The sequence below is a fragment of the Salmo salar genome, chromosome 02, assembly GCF_965601325.2.
Source record: "Salmo salar chromosome 02, fSalSal1, whole genome shotgun sequence".
Classification (NCBI taxonomy): domain Eukaryota; kingdom Metazoa; phylum Chordata; class Actinopteri; order Salmoniformes; family Salmonidae; genus Salmo; species Salmo salar.
This window is the reverse complement of record NC_138292.1, coordinates 71820531-71844820: the sequence shown is the minus strand read 5'-3', so window position 1 is coordinate 71844820 and position 24290 is coordinate 71820531. Positions and strand designations below refer to the sequence as shown.

Below are 24290 nucleotides of genomic sequence, written 5' to 3'. Positions count from 1 at the left end.
CCCTTAAACCAACAATGCAGTTTTAAGAAAATAAGAATTAAGAAAATATTTACTAAATAAACTAAAGTTTAAAAAAAGTAACATAATAAAATAACAGTAGCAAGGCTATATACATGTACAGGGGGTACAGGTTAGTCGAGGTAATTTGTACATGTAGGTTGGGGTAAAGTGACTGCATAGATAATAAACAGTGAGTAGCAGCAGTGTAAAAACAATGGGGGGGGGGCACAATGCAAATAGTCCGGGTGGCCATTTGATTAATTATTCAGCAGGCTTATGGCTTGGGGGTAGAAGCTGTTAAGGAGCTTTTTGGTCCTAGACTTGGTGCTCCGGTACCGCTTTCCGTGCGGTAGCAGAGTGAACAGTCTATGACTTGAGTCTTTGAAAATTTTTGGGGCCTTCGGTGAGTGCTATTACCATCAAGTAGGTGGACGGATGTAATCCCATGACACTGAATTAGAAGGTTGAGTGATCGGTCCCAGTCATGTATACCGTTTTATTTTTTTTACCCTATCCCAAACCTTAACCAGTAGAATGAGGGCCTGAAATTAATGTTTTAGCTCTATCCCAAACCTTAACCCTTACCTTAACCAGTAGAATGTGGGCCTGAATTTAACCCTTAACTTCTAAATGGGACTTTTGGCGAAATGGAACGATACAGAGCAGCAGGGAAAAAAACACCTTGAAATGACATTTGGAGAACATGGATGAACGTCTAATTCTGCAGTGAGACTGTGAGAGCTTGTTGCTCTTGCACGCACACACACACACACACACACACTTACAAACCAAAAGACGGAGAGTCCTTTTGGAGCTTTAGGCACAACGAGAGGAATAAATATTTGATACGGGGATGACCTATTTCCTATGCCCTGAAAAGCTGTGTCTTTTCTCTCTCTCTATTTCTCCCCTCTCTAATGCTGAGTCCTCTTTCCCCAGGCCCTGTAAAAAACAGAGAGGAGAAGGATGGATGGAGAGGTTAAGAGAGATCAAGAGTGTGGAACAGAGAGAGGTTGAGATGGAGAGAGAAAGTTTGAGTGAGATGGACAGAGCAAAAGAGAGAGAGAAGCTCATTTCTTTGACAGTAGAGTTAGCTCATCATCATGCTCTCTGCAACATGTCAAACCCTGCAAAGGGACAGCAGGACAGGAGATTAGCAGCCACATATACTCAATGTTTACAGTACACGATGGACGCTTCCAAGAACGTTAGACAGATATAGGGGAAAGAGAGAGAGAGAGAGATAGAGAGAGATGGCGACATGAAAGGCAATGAATAAAATAGAATATAAACATTTTATTTATTTATTTTAACTGTGAAAGAATTCAACAGACAGGAAAAACAAAGGAAAGATGATAATCGGAAAGAATAGACCAAGAGAGGAAGAGATGGATAAATACAGAGAGAGAGAGTGACAGAGCGACAGAGCGAGAGCAGATTAGAAGTACTAAATCAGAAGATGACTGACGTGGAAGGGGGAGGGAGGCCTGTGAGAACAGCAGATTTCTAATTCATCTTAGTATTCTTGGAGGGTGGTACTTAACCCTCGCTGACCAACGCTCTATCTGCAATTAACACACATTACACCACACACACACACACACACTACAGACGTACACATACCCTGTACAATACTGTACAGAACAATACTAAACACATGTATAAATACTGTTTATACAGTAATATTGCCCTAAAATAGCCTACCCACACTGACACACACACTCTCTTCTAAGACTGCCCTGAACAACACAAAACTGATCAACATACACAGATTGAAAGGAGGACAATCAGATCATTATTTTCACAACAAAATTTATTAGAAGAATAGTGGTTTTGAAAAGAAGCTCTAGCATCATACCACCTTACAGAACGGTACAGCTGAAATGTGTTGCCAAAATGGCATTTATTCCAAATTTCAATAATAACATAACCAGTAAAATATTATTATTTTTTTACACATGCACAAAGACGGATCTAATCAGCCCGAAGTTCAATGCAAAATAAAAAAACAAATAACAGACCACAGATTTTTTTATATATATTTTTTTTATCACATTAGGAGACAGACTTTTTATTATTTCATTAGCCCATTTACTAAAATCTGATTTTGCATTAAAAAAAATTGTGGAAAACAAAAACAAAGTGTATTCAATCAACCAATCATTCAATCAACAAATCAATCAAACACAATTCATGTGATCGTCTTTTAAGTGCTCAATTAAAACGGACATCGATCAATCATACAAGCCTAGAATAAAAACTCCAACTCACACAGTACAACAAAAAAAATGGATAAATGTTCATAAACAAAAACTACAGTAAGAGAAAAATATTTAAATTATACAATGTTCTGCCCAAACTGTAAACAGTAGTAGATATTGAAACAAATGAGGTTCATTCCAGTTTTTATGGAGAAAGAGAGAGAAAGCCTTCCGGGTGTGAGGTACGGGTTGGACTCACAGAAAGAACCAAGTATAAAAACGAGCTATAAGGAACCGTTCTATAACAGGGGGCGAGACATTGCTTTCCACAACAACAGCGCCCCCTATCTACTCCATCTGGATAGCATGAGGTATATCAACAAACCCAGAAATCTCTCTCGGAAATACAGAGGAAACACCAGGCCCTGAATAGTTCGCCTGTTAGAAAGTCGAGTTATGTTAGCAAAGCCTTAGCAAGGAAAAGTCACCAAGTAAGTAAGTAGAAGTATTTCATTCATTAAGAATAAACCAGTCTCGGATCATACCTGCAGCAGGGCTATCTAGAGAAGTCAGACACCCAGCGTTTGAAAACCTTTCTAAGAACCCCGACCAAACTGATATCTCCATCGCAGGCATCACAAACCAGCACCAGACCACACCAGCACCAACGCCAGCACCAAACATTATGAGTATATAAAGAAGGATTGCCAAGTTCAAATGCAAAATATGAAGAACTATCAACCAAAGTCAGAAGGTTATTTTGAAAACGTATCGCCAGGTAGGTACAGGTACGCAACAAAAGATGTACGTAGGCTTACCAGAATAGCTTACCAGAAGTCCCATACAACAGCAAGCCAGCTAGTCATCCATCATCAACCACTCAGCAGCACTGAACAAAACAAACACAAAAAGCTGCAAACAAAACATGCCAACTGATCTATACATTTTTCATTTTTGTCGCAAAACGTCAAAGGAACTGCGAATAAAATGACTTTTCAGTTGACTGGCTGGCTGTGGATGATAGTTTCTCCCTCAACTTGATGACTGTGGTTTTACAAGTTCCAGAGGTGCCTTTTGTTTAGGTCAGACGGTTCTGTGAGGTGATTTGTTGATGTTCTGAGAAGATTACAGCGCTAACGCTGACGTTTGATTGATTGGCAGGTGAGCCAGAAGGCAGTACTCACGCTGTTGTGTTCAGAGGTGTTGTGTTTGTAAGAGAGGGATAGAAGGTTACACTTCTAATGAGGTGGCAGTCAAAGTGCCATGTCAGCTTATAATATACAGTAGCTTGTCATAAGCATCTAGGACCTGCTATGTCATCCTTATGACAGTGTTATGTAGCCTTACGGCAGTGTTAAGTAGCCACTACGCAGTCCCCAGTATATAAGCCACAGACTCTGAGGCACAGTGCGTAGAGAGGGCAGTTTACGTGCTTTGAGGACCCTCTCCACCTGAGCTGAGAAGTAGATAGACATTCATTAGATTTGGGATCTTAATCTACATTTTATAAAATATAATTACATTTTTTTTTAAGAGGGACCAAGGGAGAAAACAAAAGACAAAATTAAAGTAACTTTTCAGGACACTTGACATTTTCATTTTACAGTGAATAATAATACAAAAGTAATATAAAAAATATGAAATAATCATAATAACTAAAATAGCTATAGATCACTGCTAGGCCTCAGAAGCTAGAGAAAGTACCTGAATAGAGTGAGAGCAGTGTTATCTTAATTCCCTGAGGATGTCTGGGTAACGTAGTGTCTGGGCTGAGGATGTCTGGGTAACGTAGTGTCTGGGCTGAGGGTGTCTGGGTAACGTAGTGTCTGGGTGACGTAGTGTCTGGGCTGAGGGTGTCTGGGTGACGTAGTGTCTGGGTAACGTAGTGTCTGGGCTGAGGGTGTCTGGGTTACGTAGTGTCTGGGCTGAGGGTGTCTGGGTAATGTAGTGTCTGGGTAATGTAGTGTCTGGGCTGAAGATGGCTGGGTAATGTAGTGTCTGGGCTGAAGATGGCTGGGTAATGTAGTGTCTGGGCTGAGGATGTCTGGGACATGTAGTGTCTTGTCCGTGAGGCAGAGAGTGGGTGATATAATTCTTTCTATAGAAAGCATTGAAGGGTGCATTCAGAACTGCAACGCTTCGGCCTTGCACTATTAAACCAGTGTCAGTGTTGCAAAAACGTTAAAAAGAGCACTGATAGTTCTGTGTTGCAAACGCAGCTCAGGCTACAGTATGGTTGGAGGGCACAGGCTTCACAGGCCCGATAATAGGAAACTAAAAGCATTTCACACCGTCAAGCAGCAACACATACAGGCACTCACACACTCCCAATTGTTTCATTTTTTTTTACTTTAAAGAAGGAAAAAGTTATTCTGAAAAGAGCTTTAGCAAAAAAACACTACGAGAGCGGTTGCAGCGACAAAAACAAACCTTAAGTGCACACCTCTTTCTGAGAAAAGGATGGCTTCTTTCAAGGGCAAATATTTCATATTTAAACATTGGAATCTGTCTTGCGTACATTCCACTTTCGTAAACAACTGCCCGCTCCAGCAAAAATCTGTTACAATGTATGTACACTGGCATGCAAAAAATATCCAACCAATCTGAATCCTTGTGTTGATCCAATTGGACTCTGATTGGACACTGAAGGAGGTATATCAAGTGACATCCCTGAATGCATGTCCTCTTTTCCTTCCTTCCTTCCTTCCTTCCTTCCTTCCTTCCTTCCTTCCTTCCTTCCTTCCTTCCTTCCTTCCTTCCTTCCTTCCTTCCTCCTTCCTTCCTTCCTTCCTTCCTTCCTTCCTTCCTTCCTTCGTCAGGAGTTGACGTATCGTAGGCTACACCTAACCTGATAAAGGACAGATTATAATGGGACCATGAAGTGCCATTCCCATCCACCACTTCTGCTTTTTCTGTGGTCCTCCTCCTCCTTCTGTTTCATAAATATACTGTCGTTACAGTGTCATTTCACAAACCCCAACCCCCCCTTCACATAATCAGGTTTCAAAAGACTAGCTATCTACTCTAAAAGCTCCACTAGTTTAAACTCAGCCACCCCCTGCCCACTGCTACATACATGCAACATACAGTCAGAAAGAGAGCAATGGGCATGGGAGTGACATCTAACATACTGCACTGGACTTTTGTTCCCTGAATCAAACAAAAGGAAAAAGGGTTTTTCCCTTTCCACAAGATAAGTATCTGTCTTTAGGAGATCTGTATATATACACAATGCATTGTGTGTTATGTGTTATACATATGTACATATATAGTATCTGATTTTTCTTTCATCTGTCAAGTTAGAATCGTGAGGTTAGTTTGTGTCGTTACATTCAGTTTTAATGATGAGAATGCAGATGATAAATTAAGAGGTATCCAAAAGGAAAGAATGGGGATTATAAGGCTTTAACAGATTGACCTTTGGCCTCTGAGCATCTCTAGTTTAAAAAGAATTAAAGAGAAGAGAGGAGGAAACTGAGCTCCAGTTCAAATCAGCAGATATAGATGAAGATATTTTCTCTTTTGTGATTTCAAGATCAAACGAGATTCCAAATGAATTCTAGAATGTGAATTAGTGTTCCTTTCACTCCCAATTATCTCCTTCTCTCTTTTGCTCTGGCTCAGAGGGAAGGACTGAATGAGAGACCAGTCTTAAAAGGTCCCCAGAACGAGAAAAAAATAAGCTATGACACGTCCACTGTGTGCTACATGCCGTGTGAGGGATAAAAGTGGAAATAAAAGGGGAAAAGCTTGTGGAGCATCAAGGGGGCAAAATGGACAGGAGCTAACAACACAATGGAGGCTGTCAAGCTTTACATGGATTTATTTTCTGAGGTATTCTGCGTTGTAAGGTTGATTTTTTGAAGTTGTTGCACACCAACACCATACAATGACAATAGATGAGACAATGAAACAAATCAATTCCTTTGCCCCTGAAATTGGCGTTCTATTTTTACAATCCTTGCTGTTTATAAAGCACTGAAAAAAATTGGTATTTGGCTGAAATCGTGTGGTAATTAGTTAACAAAAGGCTGTATAAAGAAGAGCTAAGTCAAAGTGGTCGAAGTCTGGCTTTCAAGAATGGATATCATATCCCTCTTTGGCCAGAGTAGAGAGTAAGTATTGGGTTAACACATAGACGGTAGGCAGATCTCCAAATCAAAAAGGGCTTTGAATTTCAATGTTGCACTTTCCATGGAACTGATCTACGAATGTACATAACTGGAACTGCTTCTTCAACTGTAAAACAGGGTTCATCTTATGCACCGCAGGTTCTTCACCGGAGCTGCTCTAGAAGTCTGAACTAAAACACCTGGCAGACGTCCCGCTGACATCTGATTGATCTGTGGTCCTAAGTCAGCGCTGCTCTTCAGTCAAACCCTTTTAATACACCGCTGCAGTATCTGATAGTATCTCCACACGACGACGACTACAAACCAGAACCAAAGAATACAGAAGGCATGTGGTTGTCAAAGAAAGCAGCGTTCAAACAAAACGAACGGTTCGAAAGCTGGAAACACGGCAGGCATTATCAACTTCAACTAGAAATTAATAAACAAATGTACATGTTTTTTTTTTTTTTCATAGAAACCCCGAAATCTTACAAGCAAAGGGGTTACCCCCCCCATCTTCCCGACCACCGCTTCCCGACCCCCTTCCAATAGTCAAGCACATGGACGGTTCATCACTACCCAATTGACCCTCATCCCTGTAAAGTCACTCGCAACCAACAAAATACCAAATGTTCTTGTCAATCTGTACAGAAAGCCCTTGAGCCTATACTACCCCACCCCATATACCCTCCCCAACAGTCTTCCACCAGGCAAGCTGAGGTAGCAGAAACCAGAGACATCGTCTGGCACCCTATTCCCTACAAAGTGCACTACTTTTGACCAGGGCCCTTCTAAGTCAAGCAGAAAAGACAGAACAGTCCCCGAAGCAATAGACACGCGCCCAATCCAAAACCAGCGAGAGAGAGACAGAAAGAGAAGGACCTTTGCGTCACTATGCATTGTGGTGAAGCAGTAATCACCTTGTGAAGGAGAGAATAGGAAAGTAGGGGAGAGAGGAAAAGACAGAGATGGCAGACAAATTCAGACCATCCATAAAAAGCTTTAAACGTATTGGCAGATGGCATCATTTCTGATGAGACATCTTGCATCCTTTACATTGGGATACAGTTGGGGGAAAACAGGCGTTAAGAAACAAACAGATTTTTTTTTAAACCAGTTCAAACACATCTGGAATCTCACATTGTTTTACAGTGTACTGTATTGATATGAAACATCGTGGCCAATTACAGGCCTCCCCAGTGTTGGGAACCAGGGGAGGAAGAAATAACAAACATCATTTGAAACACTTTGAAAGAAGAGCGAGAGAGAGAGACGTCTACCATTTCCTTGAGAAAGGGTTCTTAAAAAAGAAGAGACACACCTCCACCTGGGAATGATGCTGCTGCTCCACTGTTATTGCAACATGCAAGGGCACCCCATTCCAAGCCAACAGCTTCCTCCAAAAGGACATTGAGAGTTTGATTAGCTTTCCTTCTAATTGTTTCTCCATACCTTTGCTATTCAATTGTTTTTATATCATTCCGCCCCATCCTGAAATCTATTCACCTTCTTCGGATCCAAGGTGATCTTTTTCGTTTACTTACTTTGAATGTTCTGTTGTGTTTCTCTGGGCGATGAGGCAAATTAATTCCTACATTATCTGTTAAAGGCTGCTATCTGCAGTGCGGGGGTGGGGACACTAACCTTGGAAAGGCTCTCTCCTCTCTGCCTCTACAGTACAGCCCCTCATTTACCCTTCAACCCCTAGTCCAGATATATCTGACTGTAGCAAGACATTCTACAACCCCTAATCCAGATATATCTGACTGTAGCAAGACACTCTGCAACCCCTAGTCCAGATATATCTGACAGTAGCAAGACACTCTGCAACCCCTAGTCCAGATATATCTGACTGTAACAAGACACTCTACAACCCCTAGTCCAGATATATCTGACTGTAGCAAGACACTCTACAACCCCTAGTCCAGATATATCTGACTGTAGCAAGACACTCTACAACCCCTAGTCCAGATATATCTGACTGTAGCAAGACAAGAGTGATTTTCATTACAGAATTCAAATTCAAATACTAAAATATATACACTATACTTTTTGGGGCTATAGTTTTTATACTACTCCCAATATAGGCCTGATGTGTTGTAAAGATTGAGCTAACGATTAGAGAGACTGAAAAAGGCATTCCGTCTTTCACAGATTGATTAATAATAAAACATAACAGTAATTAATAATCCAGAATTAGTTGTAGGATCTTTGTGTGACTGTGAGGTTGAGATTCTCATTCATTTCAATTACTTTCAAGTATACAACTAACATCTGCGATGAAAGCAAATGTCGAAAATCACACTACACTTTATTAAATACGATTGAACATTACATTAATATTACGTTTAAGGTTTTTAAAATGCTTGATTTAGTTTTCGGATTGTGCCATCTCATCTCAACAACACTTTACAGAAATTAACGTTTTCTAGGTTTGCACGTTTTCATGTTTGTTTTTCGAACGTCCACGAATAAAAAATATGTAATTGAACTATCACACTTCTACAGTTCCAATATACTAAACAGGATGGCAGCATTCTGCCAGACTAAAACAAATGGTTACTGTAGCACAGGAATCCTGCTGCTTTCCTTTCCATCCTCCCTTCGCAGTAAAACACAACATTAAGACACACAAGCCTCATAAAACTATACAATGTAATAAACGGCGTTATGACTTTCAGATTGGAGCGCGAGAGATGGAGGCTCTTTAGCCGGACATATCACAAAATTCCATTTTTAACAGTTTTAACTGCCAGTGGTGGGAAAGGTGGAAGGATAACACAGCGATTTAGGTAAGATGGTTATCTGTGATATTTCCTGTTTAAAAGTGTTGTTTCGGGGTAGCTGGGAAGTGCATGGAGCAGGGGAATGTATGATTGCAAGCAGCTCAACATCATTCCAGATGGAAGGTATGCCTCGCTTTTAAATTCCAACCAATGTTTCTCTCTTCAACAAAATGTTTCACAAATCAAACAGAAAAGCACTCAAGTTGCAGTTAGCAGGCTGGTGGTACTTGCGCCTTAACAAATGCTGAGACTTTTACAACATTTAAAAAACAAACTTGGTGTAGAAAAAGGATACATTTTACAAAATATTATATCTTGAAATTTGCCATATTAAATCAAAATAGCAAATTACACAAAGAGACAGGGGAACGTCACGACACAAAGTCATCACTACACAAACAAATCAAAAACACAGCCAGAGTAAAAGACAGGTTCTTGGTGGTGAGGGTTGGTACCAGTGTTATAGGGGCACACTGAGCCGGACTGGAGAAAGATACGAAGCAAAGGGGGCTGTTTTGACAGAATAAGGGAGGCAGTGCCTTCACCAGTCAAGTTACAAGCCTGATATTTCTCCTGGTCTCAGGAGTGTCACACCCACCAGGTTCTATAAAGGACACGGCAGAGTTTTATAATTGTACATGTAACCCACCCACACGAAGTGTGGATACCTGATGAAGAGTGTGTGTGTGTGTGCGTGCGTGCGTGTGTTTACGTGTGTGTGTGCATCTATACATATAGAAATGTATGCAACTATGTATGGTGTGCAGTTACAGTGTGCATGGGGTGCAGTTACAGTATGCATGGGGTGCAGTTACAGTATGCATGGTGTGTAGTTACAGTATGTATGGGGTGTAGTTACAGTAATTATGGTGTGTAGTATGTATGGTGTAGTTACAGTATGTATGGGGTGTAGTTACAGTATGTATGGTGTAGTTACAGTATGTATGGTGTAGTTACAGTATGTATGGTGTGTAGTTACAGTATGTATGGGGTGTAGTTACAGTATGTATGGGGTGTAGTTACAGTATGTATGGGGTGTAGTATGTATGGTGTAGTTACAGTATGTATGGGGTGTAGTTACAGTATGTATGGGGTGTAGTTACAGTAATTCTAGTGTGTAGTATGTATGGTGTAGTTACAGTATGTATGGGGTGTAGTTACAGTATGTATGGGGTGTAGTTACAGTATGTATGGGGTGTAGTTACAGTAATTATGGTGTGTATTATGTATGGTGTAGTTACAGTATGTATGGGGTGTAGTTACAGTAATTATGGTGTGTATTATGTATGGTGTAGTTACAGTATGTATGGGGTGTAGTTACAGTAATTATGGTGTGTGCTTCCAAGGCTGAGTGTGCTAGTTAATACAGTAGTGTTGCATTCAGAAAGACCTGGGTTCGGTTTAGTAGCTATAAGAATTTATATTTTCTTAAAAAAAAAGAAAACATGAAGAAAAAAACACCGTATAATAATAACAATAATAATGATAAAACCCACCATATAATAATAACAATAATAATTTAAAAAGTGCTTCCGTCAGTCCCATCTAAGAAATCAGGAAACACAAGAAAGTGTACTAAAAGAGTACTAAAACACTTTTACTTTAATAAAAGTCCTGATTTGTGTTGCTAGTTAGTGTACAATCAGCTGCTTTGAAGTGGGTGGACCTGAGGCGTCATGACAACAGGATATGCAGCATGGAGGAATAATCAACAACACTTCATAACAACAAGCAAAATGGCAATTCACAGAAGTCTGTTTAGTTTTTTTCTTGAAAAGGTATCACGTGCCACTCAAGAGACAAAAATGGCACGTCACATGGTATCTAGAAATTGAGGTTAGTTCTGTTCTGCATTTCTTTCTTTTTTTTCTCTCCATGTTTGTTTACAATCTCACATCAGAATGAAAAGAAATCCATCGATTTACCTGAAGATGTAAAACAGTAAATTAAATATATATTCATATGTATATAGCTATTTTCATTTATATAAAAGGTACAATGATTTGATTTGGAATGCAGTTTAAAACAAGTTAATAATAATAATAATAAACAGTAGATTCATAAGGTTAACATTTCCACCTGTCCGCACATTCTCCCCTCTAGGTCTCTGACTGACTGTGTCTCTGTCTCATCTCTGTAAGAAACTCAAATCCCTATGAAGAAGTTTAACCTGGAGTGATGTTACAGTCAAAAAAACTAACTAGACTAATAAGCTGTCCGTCCCATACTCCTAGCTCCTCTCGTAAAGAAAAGACCAAAAGAAAAAGGAGGAGGGGCCTATATTTCCCAGCGTATCCACTATCCCTTCTTTTTTTCTGGCTTCCCTGAGAGGGATACAAGTGCAGGTTGAGGTACAGCACTTGGACACAGCTGAGCCACGTCAATATATAATATAGATGTTGTATACATTTAATCTAATACAGGTAGTTAAGTCTGCGTCATCCTCCGACTGACAAATATTGCTGCCCCTCCCGTCAACTTTATCCTGAGAGGTACAATACTGAAGGCTACAGATGCCCACGGCAGAAAAACGCTATTCAAATACAAGTGGAAGGTGGAGAAAAAAATAAATAAACAGTCTGTTCCTCCCCAAAAAACTGACAGTGTCATTGTTTTTTTTGCAGATATTTTTTTGTGTCGGGGTTGAGAGATTCATGTCCGTTTATTACATTCATTATCTGTGTGTATAGAAATAATTAGAATGTGAAACTTCTCTGTAAAAGAGGCGAGACTCAGTCGTGTTAAGGAGGAGGACATCTTCGGACAGGGGGACCCGTTAACCCAAGTGGCAAAACTAAACAATGAAACCCCAAAAATATGAATAAAAAAATGAAATAAAGCCCAAATGGCAATGCACCTCAGTAGATTCGATACGACTGATGTAAGGGAAGGAGAAAGGGGGATACCTAGTCAGTTGTACAACTGAATGCCTTCAACTGAAATGTGTCTTCCGCATTTAACCCAACACCTCTGAATCAGAGAGGTACGGGGGGGCTGCCTTAAAAATCGACATCCACGTCTTCGGGAACCACTAGCACGTTCTTTTTTGATTGCCCAATGATAAATACATAGATTTATAGTTTTCATAAATAATGTAGGTGGAGATTCCTGGCCCTTCAGGAATCCCGTCTCAGGGGTTTCAGGACCTACCTAAGTGCTGAATGTAGGAATCCCCTCAAGGGTTTCAGGACCTACCTAAGTGCTGAATGTAGGAATCCCCTCAAGGGTTTCAGGACCTACCTAAGTGCTGAATGTAGGAATTTAGACACGCACCTCAGTCAGTGCTACATGTCATGATAAGTAAGTACCAATTGTACAGGTTATACACATTTCCCATCAGCATCATTTTGCATGCTCACATGCATAACATGAAAGAAGCGCTAAGGGGCACATTTTGTCATACTTCATAATAACTCGCAAGTTTAGGAGAAAAACAAAGTTTAAAACACAATTCCACACTATATTTTAAGTAGTGTTTTTTCTTGTCAAATCGCATTCACAGCTAAGCTAAATTAATTAGTAATCATGCCTTGAAATGTGAAAGGCTACAAAATAAGTGCTTTACTCATAACTTAAGTAAGAGTATCAATCTCATATAACTTTAAGTCATTGCTGGACTATATTTGGTCTTCTGATTGGATGGGACAGGTAACCAATTAGACACTTGAAATACTCTGCATTGTCTAAGTGTTGAACGCATTTCATGCATGACCCCTGACCTTGTGTTTCTACAGAGGTCATCATGAAGGGATTACATTGTTCCCATCGGCTACGCATAACTGCCAATCAAGCCATGGGAGGGAGGGTCAAAGCCCAAGACCAATCTATCAGAACAGGGCTAGGTAAGATTGTTATAATTATATTCAAACCCCTAATGAACAATTATAGACCAATTATTCACTCATTTAGAATATACTAGCGCATGAATCGCTTGGTACGACACTCATAAACTAGTCTATACTTTGCAGATGTAAGCTCCTATCTAAGAATTCCCAAATCACCCGGAACGGACTGGTGCATGCCATTTTGTAGAAGAAAATAAAATACAAAATTAAATAAATAAAATGTACAGGACATTTCAAGGAGTGAATGTTCATTTCATCAGTGTTGACATGACGGAGATGTTTTCTAAGTACAATTTCATGAATAATCTCACAGACTGGGTGAGCACCAGGCAGTGTTTAGAGCAAACAGAAACATTTACTACAGCAGAGCAAGAGAGGGCTTTAAAAACATAAAAAACTTTTTTTTATTTTATTTTTCCTTCTCTCGTCTTTTTTTTTTGTTGCCCCCACCCCACCAAAAAAATGAGAGCATCTTTTTATAAAAACATTTTCTCAGAAGGATGTTTTTTTTCTTTCCCCTGACAAAACATGACGACAGATAAGATAGTTTCCACCTGGTTTGGCAGGAGGGCTGAGGGGCAGCAACCAGATATGACAACTACACTACACGAAATCTGACAAATTCAAGCATCAACCAGGGTACTGAGGAGGTAATAGAGAGGAAACAGAATATGTTTAGGTCCAAGCTGCAGCTCTCTGAAAGTCTTTCAGACACTAAAGCTTTTTTTCTCTCTCTCTTTTTGCTTTCTGGCCATCCCTTACCCTCCTCTAATCACCTCTCTTCCTCCCATCCAAACCCATCCCCATCTCTCTAAAAAGAGCTACAATATCTTCCTCTCTCTTGCGCAGTTTAAAAAATAAAAAAAAGTGCTATTTTCAGACGTTTAATTTCCAAACTTCTCCTCACACCCTCTTCACTGTTATAGTTTGTCTTATCTTCTTCATGATTCACCACGGCCTACAGGGCGTAGCACTACTAAGCCACAGCCACCTAGCCGGGCTGTAAGTTCCACCCCCGTCAGAAGTAGCAGAGTGAGAGAAGTCATGTCCTGCCCTTCACTTTTAGGTCCTGCAGGATAAAGGAAACACGTCCGTGTTTTAGAATCATGGCTTCGTCAAGAGATTCCCGTCTCAGGTACCCTGAGTTAAAATTGAGGAACAAAATCATCCAGAAATGCGGATTGGCTTTAAGTTCAGTGTCATCATAATAACTTATATTATATTATCCCCTAATCCCTACCAACCGAACACATCCCCTCTCACTGCAAAATGCCCCCCACCCCCCCAGTATAAATGCACATTGTCGTAATAAACTGCCTTTGAAACTACCTTTGAACATTTTAAAACCACATGGGAGTAAGAGGAGCCATTTCGAAACTCATCAACTAAGAAGCTCTTACTTAGTTAGAATTCTAAAAGAGAAAACCTTATGAAATGTTTAGTGTTTAGAGACAGTATGGCTGGTAAAAGCCTTCGCTCAGAACAGGATAATAAAGTTGTAGCAGCAATGTTTCCACTTCCTGGTTTTGGAGGGCTACAATGCATGTGGTTATCACGCCATGTGATGTCATAGTGTTAGGAGAACCCCGCCCACTAATTAGCTGAGCGCATATGCATGAGGTCGTTGGTTGGAATGAAAACCAGAGATGGCTCCAGCTCCCTAGGATCGGGATTGGGAACAGATGCACTTGTTGCAGGTGCTTGAGGTAGAAGTTGCACTTAACCACTGAACTAGGATCAGATCACCAAGCCCCAATCCAAACCTTAGCAATAAGGGGATAAAAAAAGACATCTGACTTTGGATCAGTGATTAGAGGCACAATTTACCTACTACCATTGAGGTTGAGGAGCTCTCTCCAGGAGAGCAGCAGAGATATAAAATTGCCCCTACATGCTGATCTCAGGTCAGTTTTGAGGTTTCTCCCCTAAATGTTAAGGCAGGGTAAACTGATCCTAGATCTGTGGCTACGGGTAACTTGTACCTGGAGCGCAGAGTTGGCCGGGGATTATGACAGACCTTAATTGCATGATGCTAGGACAGCAATGCCGAGGTAACCTGGTCTGTCACCACTGGGCGGCGCCGGTGAGCGCCAGACTGAAAGTGTAGTGCAAAAGAAAGCCAAACAAATGAAGATAAAACAAAAAAAAAACATTAAAAATATCCTAAAAGATAGTAGTTATTTACTAAAACTTACGAACATGCATCCCTGATTGACTATTTTGTGTCTTTACCTTAAAAAGGACGCGGCCAATGTTACTTTCGTTCACTTTTAAAGAGTAGCAGAATATCGAAGGAGGAAAGAAAGTGTTGCGTTAGTTAAAGAGAAATGGCTACCTGGCGATAGAAATAATGCGGTTTTGATTCAGCTTCCTGGTGAGAGAGCTTCCTGTGACATTACCAGTTTTAGAGATGGTTCAAAACATAGGAGACAGTTCACTTACCAATTGGTACTAGTACTTAAATGAGGGGGGGGGGGGGGGGGGGGGGGGGGGGGGGTTCAAGGACCATAATAGTTTGTTCAAAAGGGTTCATTTTCAACCCCCCCTAATTTTTCCCAAAGTTGGGATATTCCACAGCCCAGACTGCATTTAAAAGCAATGCAGGGTCAGTGTATCAAGTTCAGAATAGGGGGAGTTACGGTTTTGGGGGGGATAATCAACATGCTTTACAAACTGTAATTAATAATTGTCACGTCACTCGTGGCTTTTGACGCATTTGTTTCGCCGCTTGATATAAAAGCTAAACAAATGTGCAATGTGCAGTGTCAAAACGACAACTGCAGAACCAGCCGATTGGTTTAGTTTTAATCTCCAGCTTGTTTTAGAATCCTCCTCATATCCCTACGCTTGTGCTCACCCAGATACTGCAACAGTAAATTGGCACAAATAAAGCTCCATTTGTTTCCAATTACTTTAGTCTTAATGTTAAGATGTTTTTATACATATATAAGGGGAAAGGAGGGGAGGATTCGTCATCATCGTTGTTTCTCAGTTAATCTTCAAATTCCATATTCATTTTTTGCTCGTGGTTCAGATCAGCGGCCTCCGGCAGCTCAACCTCTTGCGGCGTCGCGGTTGGCGTAGTCTCTGACTCGGCGGCGGAATCCTGTCCTCCCATCCTCAAGGTCAATTTGAGCTTCTTCTTAGGAGGGTTCTTCAGTGTGCCCAGTCGCTCCTTCACCTTATACTCCAGTGTGCTGTGAGGGATCCCGTACATGTTCTGGGCCTTGGACACGCTCATCTTCCCGCCCATCACCATGCCGATGGCCTCTTCTAAGATCTGGCTGTTGTACTGGCGGTAGCGCCCCCTCTTCTTCCTGGGCTGCTTAGAACATGGGTCGCCCTCGGGGTCGGAGGTCGGGTATGGTTGCCCGGAGGTCCCCTGGTCCACGTCGGAGCTCCAGTAGTCTGCCGCCCCATCCAGAAAACCTCCCAGGCTGCCTCTCAGGCTACCGGCACGTCGGTTTTGCTTGGGCAGGATGACCCTCAGCTTCCTGCTCAAAGCGTTCTCCACCCCACCGTGGCCCCCGGCACCCACCACCATGGCCCCGTACCCATACAGGTCTGAGGCGTGGGAGTCCCATGACAGGTCCATGCCCCTCACCTGGGGGATCTTCAGGTCCACGGGCGGGGAGTGGTGGCCTCCCGGCTCCCTCTTCACTACCACCTCATGGTGGGTCTTAGTGGTGCCATGGTGGTGGCGGAGGCCACCTCCGGAGGAGGAGCTCTTGGAGGAGAACGCCCCATGGTGGTGGTTCTCCAAGAACAGAGGCAGGTCTTGGAGGTCTGAAAGGATGGCGCTGGCCTGCTTCAGCCTCAGCAGGCTGTCCAGTTGGTGGTGGTGGGCTTTACCGCTGGAGGAACCCCACGGAGAGCCGTCCCGTGCCAGGAGGGGGTGGGGCTGCACGTGGTTCCCTTTGTTCCCGTGGTTGAGAAGCCCCGCCGCCTCCAGACTAGCCAATGAGAGAGCGGGAGGCTGGCCGAGGAGGCGGTGCTTCTGGCTGAGGAGCTCCTCCTTTATAAGCAGCGAATGGGCCAATGGGGGCTTGAGGGGGGTAGAACTGACGTAGCTGTCCCCCAGCCCGTCCTGTAAGCTTCTCGGCAGCATGTCATCGTCCTCCACATCCCGAAAGGAGTGCTCAACTCTCAGGGCACGCCTGATTGGAGGGAAAAGAGAAGAGAGGGGTGTTAACTTGGAAGTACTCAAATCAGTCGATTCAGAAAGTGAATCATAATGAACCGAAAACTACACTACTCTACTCTTCTGATTGTTAATGCCAACAAACAAAAAGTACCACTTGGTTTTTAAAGAATATTACCTTGTGTTTTTAACGTTGAACTTTCTTCCATAATATGTCATTGTTTAGGGGGGGTTTTTCAGCAAAACTCTTCGGCAGTCAACATATAACAGTAAACATATAACCGTAAACATGCAACATCTAAATGATAAATTCATCTCCCACACTTTAAAGGGGCAATCTGCAGTTGCAACATCGATTTCTGGACTCCTGAATTAGAGGTACCCACTGATTCTTGAAGAATATCATTTATAAATGCCTCATGAGGATAACTGTACCCCATCAGAACCCAAAATGTAAGCTTGTTATACTCCCATGTTCGTAAAAAAATAAATATAAACAAACACTATATGTCCTCGAAACATGCTTAAAACTATAAGTCTGATATCATGGATGGTCAGTCCATGCATCCATACAGATGTAGGATCTTCATTTAATCACTCTTCTGTTGCTGAGAGTTTTTCTGTAAATATACAGTGCTTTCGGAAAGTATTCAGACCCCTTGACTTTTTCCACATTTTGTTACAAATAAAAAAACGAAATATCACATTTACATAAGTATTCAGACCATTTACTCAGTACTTTGTTGAAGCACCTTTGGCAGCGATTATAGCCTTGAGTCTTCTTGGGTATGACGCTACAAGCTTGGCACACCTGTATTTGGGGAGTTTCTCCCATTCTTCTCTGCAGATCCTTCCAAGTTCTGTCAGGTTGAATGGGGTGTGTCACTGCACAGCCATTTTCAGGTCTCTCCAGAGATGTTTGATTGGGTTCAAGTCTGGGCTCTGGCTGGGCCACTCAAGGACAATCAGAGACTTGTCCCGAAGTCACTCCTGCATTGTCTTGGCTGTGTGCTTAAGGTCGTTGTCCTGTTGGAAGGTGAACCTTTGCCCCAGTCTGAGGTCCTGGGTGCTCTGGAGCAGGTTTTCATCAAGGAGCTCTCTGTACTTTGCTCCGTTCATCTTTCCCTCGATCCTGACTAGTCTCCCAGTCCCTGCCGCTGAAAAACATCCACACAGCATGATCCTGCCACCACCATGCTTCACCGTAGGGATGGTGCCAGGTTTCCTCCAGACGTGACGCTTGGCATTCAAGCCAAAGAGTTCAATCTTGGTTTCATCAGACCAGAGAATCTTGTTTCTCATGGTCTGAGAGTCTTTAGGTGCCTTTTGGCAAACTACAAACGGGCTGTTATGTGCCTTTTACTGAGGATTGGCTTCCATCTGGCCACTCTACCATATAGGCCTGATTGATAATTTACAAAATAGCCTCCAACACTCTACTCAACAAATTGGATGCAGTCTATGACAGTGCCATCCATTTTGTCACCAAAGCCCCATATACTACCCACCACTGCGACCTGTACGCTCTCGCTGGCTGGCCTACGCTTCATACTCTTCGCCAAACCCACTGGATCCAGGTCATCTACAAGTCTCTGCTAGGTAAAGCCCAGCCTTATCTCAGCTCACTGGTCACCATAGCAGCACCCACCCATAGCACACGCTCCAGCAGATATATCTCACTGGTCACCCCCAAAGCCGATTCTTCCTTTGGCCGCCTTTCCTTTCAGTTCTTTGCTGCCAATGACTGGAACGAACTGCAAAAAAATCACTGAAGCTGGAGACTCATATCTCCCTCACTAGCTTTAAGCACCAGCTGTCAGAGCAGTGTCACAGACCACTGCACCTGTACATAGCCCATCTGTAAATAGCCCATCCAACTACCTCATTCCCATACTGTATTTATTTATTTATTTATTTATCTTGCTCCTTTGCACCCCAGTATTTCTACTTGCATACTCATCTTCTGCACATCTACCATTACAGTGTTTAATTGCTATATTGTAATTACTTCGCCACCATGGCCTATTTGTTGCCTTACCTCCCTTATCCTACCTCATTTGCACATACCGTATATAGACTTTTTCTACTGTATTATTGACTGAATGTTTGTTTATTCCATGTGTAACTCTGTGTTGTTGTATGTGTCGAACTGCTTTGCTTTATCTTGGCCAGGTCGCAGTTGTAAATGACAACTTGTTCTCAACTAGCCTACCTGGATAAATAAAGGTGAAATAAATAAAATAAAAATTGGTGGAGTGCTGCAGAGATGGTTGTCCTTCTGGAAGTTTTTCTAGAGGAACTCTGGAGCTCTGTCAGTGACCATCGGGTTGGGTTGTTGGTCACCTCCCTGACCAAGGCCCTTCTCCCCCGATTGCTCAGTTTGGCCTGGCGGCCAGCTCTAGGAAGAGTCTTAGTGGTTCCAAACTTCCACTGTGTTCTTGGGGACTTTCAATGCTGCAGACATGTTTTGTTAGCCTTCGCTAGATCTGTGCCTCAACACAATCCTGTCTCTGAGCTCTACGGACAATTCCTTTGACCTCATGGCTTGGTTTTTGCTCTGACCTACACTTGTCAACTGTGGGACTTTATATCAACAGGTGTGTGCCTTTCCAAATCATGTCCAATCAATTGAATTTACCACAGATGGACTCCAATCAAGTTGTAGAAACATCTCAAGGATGATCAATGGAAACAGGATGGACCTGAGCTCAATTTTGAGTCTCATAGCAAAGAGTCTGAATAATTATGTAAATAAGATATTTCTGTTGTTTATTTTTAATACAATTCCAAAAATGTTAAAAATCCTGTTTTCCCTTTGTCATTATGGGGTATTGTGTGTACATTGATGAGGAACAAAAATTATGTGAAAAAAGTGAAAATATTTGTGTAGATCGATGAGGAAAGAAATTCATTTTTATCCATTTTAGAATAAGGCTGTAATGTAACAAAATGTGGAAAATGTCAGGGGGTCTGAATACTTTCCGAATGCACTGTAGGTCAAATTATGATCATACATCTGTAGCTCTGTCTATGAATTTGAGAGTGGTTACATTTCTCAGCTTTTTACTGAAACAGGGAGAATTGCTTTGTGATTGCTTCAACTGCCCCTTTAATTTCATGATTACTAGATATAGTATAGACACAAATAACTACTTATATAGTCCCTTCAGATTAGAGACAGTACCTTTAATTGAAATTCAATTTACTTCCTGGCGTGATGGTGGGCGTTCAATCTCCATTTCAATTCATTACATTTGAGCAAAAAGCCCATTTGAGAAAATGTTTTGGCTGTAAACTTGTGTTGGCTATTAGCTAGTTATATATCTTGTCAGCTTGACAAAGTAGTTGCCATCATATGGATCATAACTCGTTAGCTGTTCCATATGGTCTCATTACATGGGAGAGAGTGGCTGCTCGCATCCCAAATGGCACCCTAATCCCTATGTAGTGCACTACTTCTGACCAGGGCCCATAGTGCACTACAAAGGGAATAGGTTGCTATTTGGGATGCAACAGTGTCTGATGAATTCTATTTACTGTGCAAAGTGGATGTAGCCGGAGCTATATTCCACTCATTACAGCACGTTATCGCCCATCTTTAACAATTAAGGTGCTCATGAGACACATAGAGAAAGAGACAATTAACACTCATTTCCTATTTTTTTTTTTACCATGTGTAAAACATGCATGTTGTGACAGAGTGAGTCACTTTTATATAGGTAATTAGAGCTAACTTACTCATGTCAAACATTTAATTTACTGTCGGTCTTTTTCAAACTCAATTTCATTCAAATCATTTTGTTTCACGCAGAGACAAATTTATAGAAACTGAACTGCAATGCTTTGTTGTTTCTGTGTCCCCATCTTGCATGAAGCAGAACTATCCATTTACATGGACATTTTAAAATTCAATTTGGTTAAAAAAACAACCAAGCAACTTTATTTTACCACGTAAACATTTTTAAAAAGTGATTTAAATGTTATTGAATCTTAACGCTGTTTAAAAGATAGAGAGCCATGTACTGAGTCAACAGCGAACACACACACACACACACACACACACACACACAGTCTGCTACACTAACAAATAACGTGAAGACAATGAGAGTAGGGAAACATCAAGGACACACAGCATGAATAACCATGATCATAATACCAATTCTCCCCTGGGATAAAGACTCATCTGCCCGAGAAGATATAAAGGGCGCAGAACGGAGTGCATTGTGATCAGGTTGTAATTAACGGTATAGGATAAACTGTACATAGTAACAGTGTCATAGAATTCACCCGACAACACAATAGACAATGGCTGCGGTTGGAGTCGACGGCAGAGAGGTCTAGTTCCCAGCTAAACGAGAATTAACCTTGGCATGTCTTGTATAGTAATAGTCACAAAAAGGCTTGAGCAACACAAGGATGCTCTTTTTTTTCCCCTCCACTCATTATTTTAGAAAATCTGTCCTTTTGAGCTCCCTTTCTCCTTTCCATTATGTTGGCCTGAAATCAGGCCTGAAAGTTGTTCCTATAAGGGCTAGAAAGAACATACTGTTTTCTAAGAAACCTGTGCTAAAGCTCCCAAATTACATTTCCGTGACGCGTCTAATGTTTCTATTTCTGAACTACCTGAGAAAGAAGTGACTTTTTTTCTGACCTTGGTGTCGGGTACGGTTCAGTATGTAACTATAGCAACAGTAGCCTTTAAGCAGGAAGCACACATCCCAGTCCCCCGCAGACAAGCAGAGTGACAGCTCAATGCTACCTTCTAAATAGGACCATAGATATGTCAATCAGAATGGAAGGGGAAGTGTAGGACAGATAGTGAATGAGCCTTAGCACTGAGGACGTCAGCAACCAAATCCTGTGAAGAAAAAAACGCTTTCTACCAAACTCTGCTTGATCCTATACGTCTGCCATATGGACATGCATATGTCCAAGACAAGTACAGACGTTGGATCTTAATTTGATCACTCTTTTGTTGCTGAGAATTGCAAATGTGTAGTGTATTTGAGTTTTAAAAAGGATTCTGAAGTTTGTAATTTCCACTTTGAAATTCCAGACTTGAATAGTCTACACCTTATTGTCTACACCTTATAGTCTACTATAGTCTACACCATTTTGTCTAGTCTACACCACACAGTCTACACCATATAGTCTACAATAGTCTACACCGTATGGTCTACTATAGTCTACACCGTATAGTCTACACCGTATAGTCAGCACCTTATAGTCAGCACCTTATAGTCAGCACCTTATAGTCAGCACCTTATAGTCAGCACCTTATAGTCAGCACCTTATAGTCAGCACCTTATAGTCAGCACCTTATAGTCAGCACCTTATAGTCAGCACCTTATAGTCTACACCTTATAGTCTACACCTTATAGTCTACACCTTATAGTCTACACAATTTTGTCTAGTCTGCACCACAGTCTACACCACATAGTCTACACCATATACAGTGCATTCGGAAAGTATTCAGACCCCTTGACTTTTTCTACATTTTGATACATTACAGCCTTATTCTAAAATGGATAACATGCATTTTTTTCCTCATTTACACCAATTTTTTCACTTTTATTAAAAATAAAAAACAGAAATACCTTATTTACATACGTATGCAGACCCTTTGCTATGAGACTCAAAATTGAGCTCAGGTGCATCCTGCTTCCATTGATCATCCTTGAGATGTTTCTACAACTTGATTGGAGTCCACCTGTGGTAAATTCAATTGATTGGCACACACCTGGTCCCACAGTTGACAGTGTATGTCAGAGCAAAAACCAAGCCATTATGTCGAAGGAATTGTCCATAGAGCTCTGAGACAAGACTGTGTCGAGGCACAGATCTGGGGAAGGGTAACAAAACATTTCTCCAGCTTTGAAGGTCCCCAAGAACACCGTGGCCTCCATCATTCTTAAATGGAAGAAGTTTAGAACCAAGAAGACTCTTGCTAGAGCTGGCCGCCCAGCCAAACTGAGCAATCGGGGGAGAAGGGCCTTGGTCAGGGAGGTGACCAAGAACCCGATGGTCACTCTGACAGAGATCCTCTGTGGAGATGGGAGAACCTTCCAGAAGGATAACCATCTCCGCAGCATTCTACCAAACAGGCCATTATGGTAGAGTGGCCAGACAGAAGTCACTCCTCAGTAAAAGGCACATGAAAGTCAGCTTGGAGTTTTCCAAAAGGCACCTAAAGGATTCTCAGACCATGAGAAACAAGATTCTCTGGTCTGATGAAACCAAGATTGGCTTGAATGCCAAGCGTTACGTCTGGAGGAAACCTGGCACCATCCCAACAGTGAAGCAGGGACTGGGAGACTAGTCAGGATCGAGGAAAGATGAACGGAGCAAAGTACAGAGAGATCCTTGATGAAAACCTACTCCAGAGCACACGGGACCTCAGACTGGGGCAAAGGTTCACCTTCCAATAGGACAACGACCTTAAGCACACAGCCAAGACAATGCAGGAGTGACTTCGGGACAAGTCTCTGAATGTCCTTGAGTGGCCCAGCTAGAGCCCGGACTTGAACCCGATCGAACATCTCTGGAGAGACCGGAAAATAACTGAATGGGAGCAACTCCCCAAATACAGGTGTGGCCAAGCTTGTAGCGTCATACCCAAGAAGACTCCAGGCTATAATTGTTGCCAAAGGTGCCTCACAAAGTACTGAGTAAAGGGTCTGAATACTTATGTAAATGTGATATTTCAGGTTTTTTATTTTTTAACAAATTTGCAAAAATGTCTAAAAACGTGTTTAGTCAACTGTAGTCTACAGACAGTGGTGGTTAATGGTGTATGGTGACTAGTGGCACTAAAATGAACAAACCAGTGATGTATTGGTTATTATGGTGTCATGATATTTTTAAAGGATACTATTATTATTTGATTGTGTAAGTAAATACTTGGTTAATTTTCACACTGTAAAATAAAGGGGTAAGCTAAATGAGTGAGATGATCTGTGTTTGGTAACATATCTGTGGTCTAGGAGGAAGGGTGGAGCGAGGGAGGAGGTGTGGAGCGAGGGAGGAGGTGTGGAGCAAGGGAGGAGAGTACATCCACTTACTCATCCCCCTCTTTAGTTAATATTACATGACCTGATCATTAGAAAATCCCAAACCACCAACGCTGCTTCTGATACGCCGACGAGGTGCCTTACAACAGCTTACACACACACCACCCTCACCATACATTATCGCTTTGGGCCGTT

The 24290-nt window shown here is 41.7% G+C and overlaps 1 protein-coding gene across 1 annotated transcript in view; it reads right to left on the bottom strand.

The window, feature by feature from the left end:
• Window positions 1–1795: 1795 nt before the first annotated feature.
• LOC123724101 (ligand-dependent corepressor) overlaps window positions 1796–24290 on the bottom strand; it is a 38834-nt gene continuing 16339 nt past the window's right edge. The window contains exon 5 of the mRNA XM_082966604.1: window positions 1796–17101. Within this exon, the coding sequence (XP_082822730.1) occupies window positions 15937–17101 (1165 nt within the window). The 3' untranslated portion in view covers window positions 1796–15936. The remainder of the gene's footprint in view (window positions 17102–24290) is intronic.